The following is a 12,500-nucleotide window of genomic DNA, read 5'->3' as shown; positions in this document are numbered from 1 at the left end:
CTTTCTAGTTGCTGCATCTCTCTCAAAATAGTTTTTATCACTACCTTGAAATTACTGTAATTATTAGACTCCCTGCTAGCTCTTACCTAATACTTAACAGAGAAATACATATTAGTATATCACAAATATTTTTAACATGTTAATAACTATTTCAACTTAATTCATTTCCTTTATAATCCTATGAACTTTATTTTAGGTATTTTTAAACTATTTTGAAAAAGAGCCCATACGCTCCACCAGGCTGCCAGAGGGTACATGACATGAAAAAGTTAAGAACTCCTTTCCAAAAGTAGAGTTCCAAAAAAGATTAGAGCAATGGCAGGTTCACTGAAATAAATGTACAGCCTTTCATCATTACTACTCCAGAGATATTCATGGGGATATAAAATGTTTGGTTATTATTTCATTTTCTAATCTGTGATCTTGGTCATTTACTTACACTCAGCCTCTAGCTATGGGGATTAAAATAAATATAGTATCTTACTCATAGGGTTATTGTGAAGATTGATTCATTCGAGGATACTTAGATCAGTGCCTAGTACACGAAGAGTATTCAGTAATTATTATCTATTATTCATATCCCATCTTTTATGTGAAAACAAATTGCATTTTAGAAACTCCCCCATATTTCTTTTTTTTTTTTTTCGCGGTACGCGGGCTTCTCGCTGTTGTGGCCTCTCCCGTTGCGGAGCACAGGCTCCGGACGCGCAGGCTCAGCGGCCATGGCTCACGGGCCCAGCCGTTCCGCGGCATGTGGGATCTTCCCGAACTGGGGCACGAACCCATGTCCCCTGCATCGGCAGGCAGACTCTCAACCACTGTGCCACCAGGGAAGCCCTCTTGTTACATTCTTTTGGAAAGCCCTTTCCCCAGCCAAATGGCTCCCATCCAATAAAAACTATGGAGGTTTGCCAGACTGAGGAGAACAAAAATGTGGGTCATGATGGCTTTTCTAAGACGGACAGTGTTTTGGATGGCAGTGATCACATAGGCCAGACAGTAAGTACAGGGAGTACTGCTCTGAAATCAGACAAATCTAGGTTTCGTTCTGACTCTGACATCTGTACCTTGTGATTTTTGGCAAGTTACTTTATTTTTTAGAGGTTTAGTTTCCTTATCTGTAAAATAGAAATAAAAATAACTTCTTCCCTGAGTTGTCTTAAGAATTAACTGAGATGATTAAGACATAGGTTCCGGGCTTCCCTGGTGGCGCAGTGGTTGAGAGTCCGCCTGCCGATGCAGGGGACACGGGTTCATGCCCCGGTCTGGGAAGATCCCACGTGCCGCGGAGCGGCTGCGCCCGTGAGCCATGGCCACTGAGCCTGCGCTTCAGGAGCCTGTGCTCCACAACGGGAAAGGCCGCAACAGAGATTGGCAAAAAAAAAAAAAAAAAAAAAAAAAAAAAGACATAGGTTCCTCAACACAGGCACCTAGAATGAACTCTGCAAATATTAGCAGGCTTCCATTTCTGCTTCCCCCTCTCCTCTTCTCTTACCAACCCTCTGAATCTGCGGACTTCCATCCTAGGATTTAGCCAAGGACCATAATAAATTGCAATTGGAAAAAAAAAAGAAACCAAAAACTCTCCTAATGGACAGTTTTCCTCTACTTCACAGAGGCAATTACCCAACCTGGCCATATAAAAAAGGATCCACATGCAGTGCCTGCCCCAGTAACGACAACTGTCTGGACAATCTCTGCGGTGAGTAAAAGGAGCAATCTACCAATAATACAATGTGTTCAAAACTCTTGTAACTTTCTACAGAGCTAAGAATGCAACCATTTGTTTTATCCTAACAGCTATTTTCAGGGAAAGTGGCATCAGGGTAGCAATCAAACCAGTGGTGGCTTACTGTCCTGGGAATGAACATATGGTTCAAGAGAAATTTAAAGAAGCAAATAATATTCTTCAGTTAGCGCTAATCAGAAAAACAACAAACGACTCTGATTCTGGGAAACCGTAGACCCAAGATCTGCTAATTTCAGCAAGATCAAAAATTTGTATAACAAAGTTAACCAAAAGAATTCTGAATTGTGTGATACTACCTGTCCAAGCACTCAAGACTTGCATTTTCATCTTTAGAATCAGATAAATGAAATAAAGCTGCAATGTGGCACTTTTTACTAGTTAGACAGCATTTAATGAGGAACAGTGTAGGCCAATGAAGCTACGTTTCCAAGGATGTTTTACATAACTTTGAAATATTAATACACAATTGGCCAAGAGTTTCTTTATGGTTCCTGTCCCAGACACATTCCTTTCCATCTCAGTATGTTTTTTCTTTACTTTTTGCCATGGTGTGAAGGAAAACCTCAATCAAGCTACTGCAGTTGTGCAAATCCTCTAGGACTTTTGTGTCCAGATCTGTAACCAACTGAACCCCTCAGGGCTGCAGGGTTGGGGCGGGGTGCTAGGAGCAGAAGGAGGGTAGAGTAGACTGAGTTTAACTGCATAAATTTTTGTTTGGCCAAAGTGTTGCACTGCTTACACGTTTCCTAAGGTCCTTTCTGGGTTCAAAATTATAAAATTCTTTTCAACTGCTTTTCCCTTCCTCCTGATTTGTAAACACTGAGTTCTCATTTTTACTCCAAGCTACAGAGACGCTTTTTCTACCAGCTTTCTGAGCCAGTCATTTCTCTCCAGTTCAACCGTTCTTTCCCTCATAATTAGTTTTGTTTAGAGAACTCTAACATGTAGCCATAGTGCAACAAATCCCTTCTCAGAGCACCAATATGTTAACTGAATTTTTCATGTTACTCCAACACTATGAAAGCATGTCTTTTTTTTCCAAGTTAGGCAGTATGACATAAGAGTTAAAACCACAGATTTTAGAGTTCAATTTCCAGTTCCACCATTGTGACGCTGGGCAAGTGTCTGGACCTGTTTCCTCATTAATGAAATGTAGACGGTGGCACCTCTTCAGAGGTTTCGTGAAACGAATGAAAAAAAATTATATCTAGAACAAGTGCCTGGCATACAGTATCACTCAGTAAATATTATCTATTATCCCCAAATTCATCCTTCCTATAATCTCAGATCTTGAGTTTACTCTTGGTATTTTGGTGTCTTCTTTGTGCCCAAAGTTTTAGATGATATGTTTTTATGCTCATGAACAAGACTCACCCATGCTTCTTTAGAACCTGTGATGAAAACTGAGACAATAATTTTAAATTATGTAAAAAGTAATTTAACTGTTGGCACTGGTTAGCTGTCTTTCCCACTAGACTCTGAATTCCAAACAGGCAGGAATTATGCCTATCTAATTCAACTCTGTAACCAAAGTGCCTAGTCTGGAAGGCAAATAATTGCTAATTTGCATATTTCCTAAAAAAATCATTCATTCTCTATAAAAATCTAGACAGTAACACCACCACCAGCACAATGATAACAAGAAGAAAACTGCTGGAGTTTTAGCTTTTGATCTTAGCCTGAAATGGTCTCTAACCTTGTGGGATAAAATTCAGAAAATTAAGGCTGTAGTCCAATAATGAAAAGCCCCTGGGCTCTTAAGACAGACAAGGGAAAACGCACGCTAATTTGCAGCAGGGTAAGGGTTGGAGGATAAAAGCTTTTATTTATCAGATTTCGTCTCTGACAAATTGTGGCAAACACTGGAGGAAAAACATCCCTTTGTGGTCTTCTAGACACTGGTAGGTTCAATAAATACCAATAGAGGCCAAATCAGGATGGTTTTGCAAAATGTGCTGGGCACACCAATGGTACACAAGCTGATTTTAGCTAGTGCATGGATGGCATTTGTTTCAATATTCAAAAGTTGAATGTTTAACATTTTAAAAATGTATGTGTAAGAAAAAATATAACTAGCAAGCATATTATACCTTGATTTCATGGATATAACTGCCAAGAAAAGTTAAAGAAGCAGAAGCTTCGTCGCAATTCACCACAGCAAAGCCCAGTCAGTCACAGGTATGATAACCAGGGATGCTCACGAGTACCAGAGGGTCAGCTCCTTGATGGATTCCACCATAGGAATGCAACAGCAGCTGGCATAGAACCAGTGTAAAAGAGGTGTCTGACCATTTAAAAAGTATAAGAAGGCTATGGCAGATGTGGAATTCTCTTCCCAGTGCTCTGAATGTCAAAATCTTAATAAAGCTCAGTGGAAGGAGAGGAGTCAATATGACTTTGATATCCAAATGCCCTACTGATATACTAATGACAGACTGGAATGTATGAGAGAGGCCACTGTCTCTTCATTACTGACTGATCATAGTATCATTCTTCTCAGGAGAAACTTACTTTCAGGAAAATATTTTAATAAATGGCTCACACTGATTATTACTAACACTTATTTTTCTGTTTTATTTTAATTGCATTTATTTTATCTGCCAGTTACATTATGTAAAATGATTTTCCATTTATAGTAGTGGTATATAAAAAGTTTATATATAAAGGTTATATAAACAAGTTGATTGCAACAGTGATTGCAACAGTCAATGGTTATAATTAAGAGACTTGGCTTTTAAAAAGGAAACAAAACAAAAGCCTCACCAGTATCTATTTTTAATTCTTTTCTTTCTTCTGATTTTATAGCTAACCCACAACGAGACAAAGTGACACGTATGTATATAAACCTTAAGTTGTATTAATATCTATCTGAGCTATGTTACTACATTATGAGGAATAACATTTAAGAGGATATTTTATGTTTGTTTCACAGGTTACTACTCTGTTGTGTTTCCAGACTGGCCAATATTTCCACGTAACAGATACACATCTCTTTTCCTCATTGTTACTCCACCAATCCTAATACTGAGTGTTATAATTATCAGTTTGGTCAGGCACAAATACCCTCATTTAGTTCTTCTGAACTAATACAATCCAGGGGGGAAAAAGCCTCATTCATACACGGCTTTAAAAAATAAATTAAAATTGGGTGTATTTCTAATTTGCAGCAAACCCTTACTCAAAAGAAGAAATGGTTCAGTTTCCTAACATTAGAAGATAAACTCATCTTTGCTTTCCACTTTTTATGAAGAAGCATTGTTTTCAGGCTGCCACAGCTGTGACTTTCAGTGAGTAACCTACCCCCTGTATGCCTTAGCTTCTAAATATGCAAAATCAGTGAGCTAGATTTAGGCGAGTCCTGGCCCTCTTCAGTAAAAGCGTTTGTTTCTATGTAACCTGTTGCTTCAACTCCAAATATCTGGTTTGCCCTGTTCTCTTGCAAATTTGATGTCCTTCTGGTTTACTGCTTCCTCAGACTCATATTGGAACAGTAATTAAGGGAATTAAAGGGCCTTGCACTTTTGGATTATGGATTAATCTTGGAACAAAATGTAAAATAAGATTACAAAAAGGGATAAACCTAAATGTTTACTTGCTGCCATTAGAGCACTGAAAAATCTATTTTCCTCAAAACCAAATGCTGGGACATGATTATATTTAAAGACTAACCAATGGCCTCAGACATTGGATTTGATGGATAATTACAGTAGCCACATTGCAAAAATCTTTACATAAAACGTGCCTGGAGTAGATTAGGTGCAATGCATATAAACACATATATACCACCTTCTAGTATAAAAATTTTCAAAAAACATGGCGAATACAATAATTTATAAAGAATTGCTGTTTATATGAAGAACAAAACAAACTCAGAAAAAAGTGATCAGGGTATTACTTCTCACGGATAAGGCAACTAATGCCCTAGTATCTCAAAATCCTTTACAAAAGGAGATAGCTTAATTCTAGTTCAGGGTTTTTTGTTTTTGTTTTATGTATGTTACTTTTTTTTCTTCTTTTTCTTTTCATCTGCTTCCATTTTAAGCTTAACTTCTTCAGCTGTAAGAGCTCCCAGTTTCTTACTCTTTGCTTTCTTAACCTTTTCCTTGATGGCGGCCACATCAATTTTAGTTTCAGGAGAAGCTAAATAAAAACGATACATGTAATTCTTTAGATTATACCAAATAAAACAAAGAATACATATATAAGACAATAATTTCAGAGTACTGTTCTGTTACAATTGAAAGATCATGTTATAAGATATAAAACACTTGCTTAAAGTCAGAAATTTCTTCTAACTAGGAGAAAACAAAGTACTTTAAAAATACATTAGTGAAAATATACACGAAAATGGCATTATACGTTAACTAACTATTTGAACCAATTACTGGATTCAACTATTAAAATTACATTTTTTCCCTTAAATTGTTTAAGATTATTTTTATTTTCCATATTTTGGCACTTTAGAGTATTCCTTAAAAAACTTAGTTTTCTGAATATTCAATTAATGACTAGTAGTATTTCATTTAACAAGATTTTGGTAATAAAGACAATAATCTGAGAGTATCTGGAGGTCCTCCTAACAGAACCCAACCCCATGTATTTAACACAAAAAGTGTGAACAAAACAGAAAAGCAGTGAAAAAAAATACAACTTTTTCTTATTATTTAAAGAACAGCACTCAGGACATAAAGAACCACAAGATAAAATGCCATCAAACAACCCAGCAACTTGAGAGCAGACTTTTAAAGCCTCCACTAGAGTGGAATAGCTACACTTTAATCAGTAATAAACTGAGATTAAACTGGCTATTGACTACCTTCAGAGTACATAACTAACAGATTGCACAAACAAGAAAGTATAATGCTTATGATATTTTTAACTTTTATATAACCAAGGATCTAAATAGTAGAACACAATACTGTTACATCTGGCTTTGATCAACACGTCATGTGCAGTGCTGCTGGGTGACCTCCCTCCCCTCACTGTGCCACTGACCACTCTGAAGAGTTACCTTACAGAGGAGTACACGTTACTAGTGGAAAAGAAAATGCGAAAGAGGAGAAGACGGATCAAAATGAGGCTAGGAATGAGAAGAAGAGTGTCTTTAAAAGCCCCTGAGTAAGAAAGATCGTCCTGCTATTTTGTTGGTGTCTTTTAGCCCAAGTGATGAGAAATCCACGTTAATCGTACAGGAATCAAATTTTAAGCCACAGATCACACAAGTAAAGAAAGTACAACTTTTGATAAGCTCTTTTTAAAGGGCATGATAGCAGAGCTCAGGGATCTTACTGTTTTATCTTTCACAACAGAGTCCTTCCTCAGCACAGAGGTCAGGAAGGGACTATCAATCTGGGATACTCTTAAATAGGAATTAGCTGCTACCAAATTATAAATTATCTCAGTCACCACCGCTTTTCCCTAGGATTTGTGATTAATGAAATGCTAAGAGAATTGATGAAATACATGGTGATTTCTTAACACTCAAAGAGCTTCAGACAAACCCACTCTGGGTTTACTTTTCCTCTAACAGACTTTTACAGCATACCAAGAGTTGGAAAACAAGCATTACCTTCCTTAGGTTTCACAACTGGTTTTTCTTTAGGTGGAATAAACGCTTTGTTTCTTTCCTCTTGTCTCCTACTAAGAGCTTCTGCTTGTTTAGCCTACATCATTAATAAAAAAAAACTACATTAAAAAACGCTTTTGTAGTTAAATAAGAATTCAAGTATCTATAAACTTTGCAATTAGTGTTGTAAGCTAGACATGGTCTTACCTTTATTGCTTCCATTTTCTGTCTCTTCTTTTGACTTGCTTTCAGAAAGTATTCACCAGTAGCCAATTCTTTATCAATCTGTTGAAATCAGTATTTACAATACATCATAAATAATGTAGATGAGAAGTCAATTCCTAAGAAATTCACAATGACCTTGAGGTAAAGACAGACAGTGGGGTCAAAACTATGATTACTCTATAAAGGTAGCAACATAAAAAGAAGGAAATGTCCTCTAAGCTGAGGGGAATAGATATGCCCAAAAGCATGTAGGTAGGAAAGTAGGTGATGTGTTCATGGAGTACCCAACAGACTGCTTGAGGTGGGGGTGGAAGGTCAATGGTTCAGAAAAGTGTGAGAGGAAACTGGAAAGAAGTTTTGAGGAAGCATGAAGAAACATGAATGACAGGTAAGGGAAGTGGGATATGATTTAGAAATGACTGAAGGTTCCTGAGAAGAGTGAAGAGAGCAAAGTAGCACTTTACAAAAGGTACAGAAGAAAGGAGAAGAGATAAAAGCCTGTTTTAAAAAAAAGGTTGCAGCATACAAAATGGAAAGAATTGTCAGGATGTGGAGACTAAGTACTAATGTGCAATAGCAAATTCATTAAGTAGAGAGTCAACATATAATTAATCGGTCTACCTAAGGCAATGTTCTACTCTAATACTAAGCTCTCTACAATTACTAACTCACTTAATCCTCATTTACAATTCTTTGAGACAGGTATGATCATTATCCCTATTTTCTGTACAAAGAAACTGAGGCATGGATGGGTTAAATAAATTATGCCCATAATTACATAGCAAGTAAGTGGCAGAATAAGTCAAATGAGACATCGCTGATTCAAGCAGCTTACAGTCATAGAAAAAAAAAGATAAAACGACAACTACTTACAGTACAGGGCTATACAAAATGTATCGGGTGTTACAGAAGAATGGTTTAGTAACTGGATCACTCTGCTTTCCCCCAACTAACACTTTCCTTCTGGCTTCACTTTGTTTTCCAAAATAGACCTCAAGCTCCAACACTTCCATTTTTACTATGATCATCATTCCTTTTTTACCTTTGACCTTTCATCAAACCTTCCTGGAAAACTACAAACACAGGGCTGTGGGGGAAACAAGATACAGTACACAGAAAGAGATGGGTTTACATGCTAAGCACAAAGAACTCGTAAAAGGGAAGACTAACATACAGCCAAGGAAGGGAATAATGAAGCAAGACACGTCAGAAGACAGGAGAAGACAGAATTCAAAGAACAGGCAAAGAAAGGACTGATGCAGATGGAAAAAAAAAATTGTGAGGTAAGAGGAAGTTGAAAGAGTTCTTGCCTCGTAGTCTCAAATACTTCTAGTAGATGACATTGCATTTTATTTTACTGGAGTAGGAGGGTGGCTAAAGAATTAAGAGGACACAGAGCTGCCAGAGAATACTGAAGACCTATCTGAGATTGGAAATGTGAATTTTTAAGGGATATAATCCAAAGATATGACTTTCTTCAGCTATGTTCAGTAGCCACATTATGGGAAAGAAGTCAAGTTTTAGGAATGATCCAAGTTTTAGTTTTGTTGGGCAGGTGTGATAGAAGAAAAGGGAGTATGAAAGAAAACAGTGATGGGCAAGAGAGAAAAGGAAATTTTAGAAAGGGAATGATGCCAGAGGACAGTTGACAAAATTAGAGGCATTCATGTCTTAAAAAAAAGGATAGATATTAGACTTAAGATTTCAAATCCAGAGCAATCTTATAGTACATGGTTACATGAATGATGCTAAAGCAGAGTAGAAAGCATTGTGGACTAAATCGTTGAATTTTTTTTAACCATGGAATATTTATAGTGGCTACAGATACACAACTGACACCACCTACCTTGACGGAGTTTACACTCACAGTGTGAAGCTTCCACTCCCCACCCCCATACAATTAGTTCAAAATAAGCCTATTCACACTTACCTTCAGTTTCTTATATCCCTACACACCCAAACGTACATACAGAGAACTTCCACCCTCAAGGTTTCTGACAAAAATAGATTAAAATGGTTTCCCCCTCATGTAAAGAAATTCAACATTTAATACTGACCTGACTTTCTGGCTGTGGTGGTGGGAATGGTGTATACTCCTTCTTAACAGTTTTCTTCTTTGGTTCCTTGCGTTTATTCACATTTTTGTGCTTGAACTGTGGCAAAAATCTTTCCCAACTCTGTGATCTTAACTCAGAATCTTTCGCCAACTCTCGTTTAATCATTAAAGTCTTCAACCATGGCAATATATGAACAAAGTAAACTTTTAATTTAATTTTTTTAAAAGATTTTTTTTTATGTGGACCATTTTTAAAGTCTTTATTGAATTTGTTACAATATTGCTTCTGTTTTATGCTTTTTGGTTTTTTGGCCGCGAGGCATGTGAGATCTTAGCTCCCCGACCAGGGATCGAACCTGCACCCCCTGCATTGGAAGGCGAAGTCTTAACCACTGGACTGCCAGGGAAGTCCCAAACATTTTTAATTTTAGCAGTCATATGTTTCACAACCTAAGACATTATCAACATTGTTCCTATAAATAATAAAATTAAAAGGAACAATTCTTAGTCTCTTCAGTAGAATTAAACCAATTCCAGAAAGAAAAAATATATAATATCAAACATGCATAATTAACCAAGCATCAGAAAACCATTAGAAATTTAGACAGAACTGTTAAAATAAACTGAGATGAAAATAAGACTAACTCCGTTTTTCAACCATTATTTCATTAAAACCTTTAAAATTCAACCTAACAATAGCAGGGAGAGTTCTTAATTAGTGATGTTTCCTACAAGCAGGAAGCTTTTAGTAGCACCCTGAAATATCACAGGGAAAGAAAAAAAGTTTCTCGTGATCAACAAAACGAATGTTTTCACACTTCCCCTACTCCATCTGAATTTTATAGACACTGAAACATCAGAGGATGCAAACTAGGCATCAGATGCAAGATGAGCTCTCTTTATCTTTAATGTCCCAATGTAACTCAAAATCGTTTTTGCACCCTAATCTAAGAGTGACTTTTCAACTTAACTTCATTAAATTCAAGGATTGTTTAACAAATATCCATCATAAAACAACTCATTATACCATGGTTACATTTCCAAGGACAATCAAGAACTTTATGCATACAGGGATATAACAGATCTCTCTCGAAGAGCCTATAATTTGAGTGTTAAATTCCAAAATAGGTTTTAATGCAATCTCAAATATTCCAGACTTGACTTACAGAAAAAGGCAGAATTCAGGACTTCCCTGGTGGTCCAGTGGTAAAGAATCCACCTTCCAATGCAGGGGACACGGGTTCGATCCCTGGTCCGGGAAGATCCCATATGCCACTGGGCAACTGAGCCCGGGTGCCTCAACTAGAGAGCCCACGCGCCCTGGAGCTGGCGTGCCACCAGATAGAAAACCCGCACACCACAACCATAGAGAAGCCCGTGCGCTGCAACAAAGGATCCTGCGTGCTACAATGAAAGATGCTGTGTGCCGCAACAAAGACCCAACACAGCCAAACAAAAATCTTTTTAAATGAATTAATTTTAAAAAAGAAAAAGGCAGAATTGTAAAAGAGCACACCTTTAAATATAATATGTGGGCTCAAACCCTAAGAAAACTGGATTGGTACCATCTACTACAAATCCTATGAAGCTTATTTTATTTGTATTGGAAGTTAATCACTACATTACACTGTCCCCTTCAATAGCTTTCAAACTGTACTCCAAAGAGACCTAAACTTTCAAAGAAGTTAACTATAGGACTGGGATAGAGTTGAGTGGGCTGAACTCTACCCCAATTTACGCAAAATAGCTCTGCTTTATCTGTTTTGTATATTAGGCTTTCATAAAAGATTTACTTTCAAGAAAGGTTTCTGTAGCTAAAAACAATTTGATAACCACTTTGTAGTAGTATACAGTGAACACTCACTTTAATGTTATAAATTGGATGAATATTCTTCATAGTGTCTAGGACTACTTTTCGAACCTGAAATTTGCAAAGAAAAATGAATCAGTCATGTATAAAGATTTTAGTGAACTAGGTAGACGAGGATTAATATATCACAAAATAGCCTATGAACCAGGTAATGGCTACCAAATTGTATACTGTAGTCCCTTCAACTGTTCTGAGTGGCTTCTAGATCTTTCATAATAGTCAACCTCCCTTGGATACAATGAAGTCTCTGAACTTTACTGATAAAAAGCTATACACAGAATTAACACAACACTCTGGAGCTGTAAAATTTAGGGGGAAGAGGGCTGGATTTAGAGTTAGAATATATGCACTCAAATAGTGGGACTGCCACTTCATTCAACAAAGGCACTTAATTTTCCTATTCCAGCTTTTTCATTTGTAATATGGAAATAAAACTATCTTAAGGATCTGTCATAAGAATTAAATGATATACTTAGACTCTACAAAACTGTGAAATATTCAAAATATTTAAGTTATTATTGCCCCATGAGAAAAAAGCAGATAACTTATGAGAAAGAGGTCCAATAGAATTAAGGTTAAAGGGCCTGGAAAGCAAGTAAGACCTCACTGCCAGATACAGATAACAAAAGCCTCAAAAGGAGTTAACAGAAACAGTATCTGCTCCAAAGATTTTCTCATAACATCTGACAAGCTAAAGAAGATGTTCATAAAAACATTAACATTCGAAGAAAATATATCTTAAAGGAAGTTTTCTGAGCCTGACCTCTACTGGCTGAATACATTACTGCAAAGAACAAGATCTGTTCAATTCTTCAGTCATTAAATTGCATGTAGGGGCTTCCCTGGTGGCGCAGAGGTTGAGAGAGTCCGCCTGCCGATGCAGGGGACATAGGTTCGTGCCCTGGTCCGGGAAGATCCCACATGCCGCGGAGTGGCTGGGCCCGTGAGCCATGGCCACTGAGCCTGCACGTCCGGAGCCTGTGCTCCGCAACAGGAGAGGACACAACAGTGAGAGGCCCGCATACCACAAAAA

General features: G+C 37.3%; 2 protein-coding genes across 3 annotated transcripts in view; one reads left to right on the top strand and one right to left on the bottom strand.

Moving 5' to 3' along the window:
• Positions 1–4,866, top strand: part of GLIPR1 (GLI pathogenesis related 1) — an 18,510-nt gene extending 13,644 nt beyond the window's left edge. The window contains exons 4-6 of the mRNA XM_007448762.1: positions 1,617–1,702; positions 4,556–4,582; positions 4,683–4,866. Of these exons, the coding sequence (XP_007448824.1) occupies positions 1,617–1,702; positions 4,556–4,582; positions 4,683–4,837 (268 nt within the window). The 3' untranslated portion in view covers positions 4,838–4,866. The remainder of the gene's footprint in view (positions 1–1,616; positions 1,703–4,555; positions 4,583–4,682) is intronic.
• A 642-nt stretch (positions 4,867–5,508) lies between these two features.
• The window catches only part of KRR1 (KRR1 small subunit processome component), a 19,620-nt gene continuing 12,628 nt past the window's right edge, over positions 5,509–12,500 (bottom strand). Inside the window, exons 6-10 of one of the 2 annotated variants that reach the window (XM_007448760.1) lie at positions 11,462–11,518; positions 9,599–9,769; positions 7,524–7,601; positions 7,320–7,413; positions 5,509–5,890 (exon numbers count right to left, since the gene is read on the bottom strand). In XM_007448760.1, coding sequence (XP_007448822.1) covers positions 5,748–5,890; positions 7,320–7,413; positions 7,524–7,601; positions 9,599–9,769; positions 11,462–11,518 — 543 coding nt within the window. In that variant the 3' untranslated portion in view covers positions 5,509–5,747. The remainder of the gene's footprint in view (positions 5,891–7,319; positions 7,414–7,523; positions 7,602–9,598; positions 9,770–11,461; positions 11,519–12,500) is intronic. The other variant, XM_007448761.1, reaches the window with a different exon arrangement.

This window comes from Lipotes vexillifer, unplaced genomic scaffold, assembly GCF_000442215.2.
Source record: "Lipotes vexillifer unplaced genomic scaffold, Lipotes_vexillifer_v1.1 scaffold329, whole genome shotgun sequence".
NCBI classification, from domain to species: Eukaryota; Metazoa; Chordata; class Mammalia; order Artiodactyla; family Lipotidae; genus Lipotes; species Lipotes vexillifer.
Note: the sequence above shows the minus strand (reverse complement) of the source record. Positions and strands in the feature narration are given on the sequence as shown.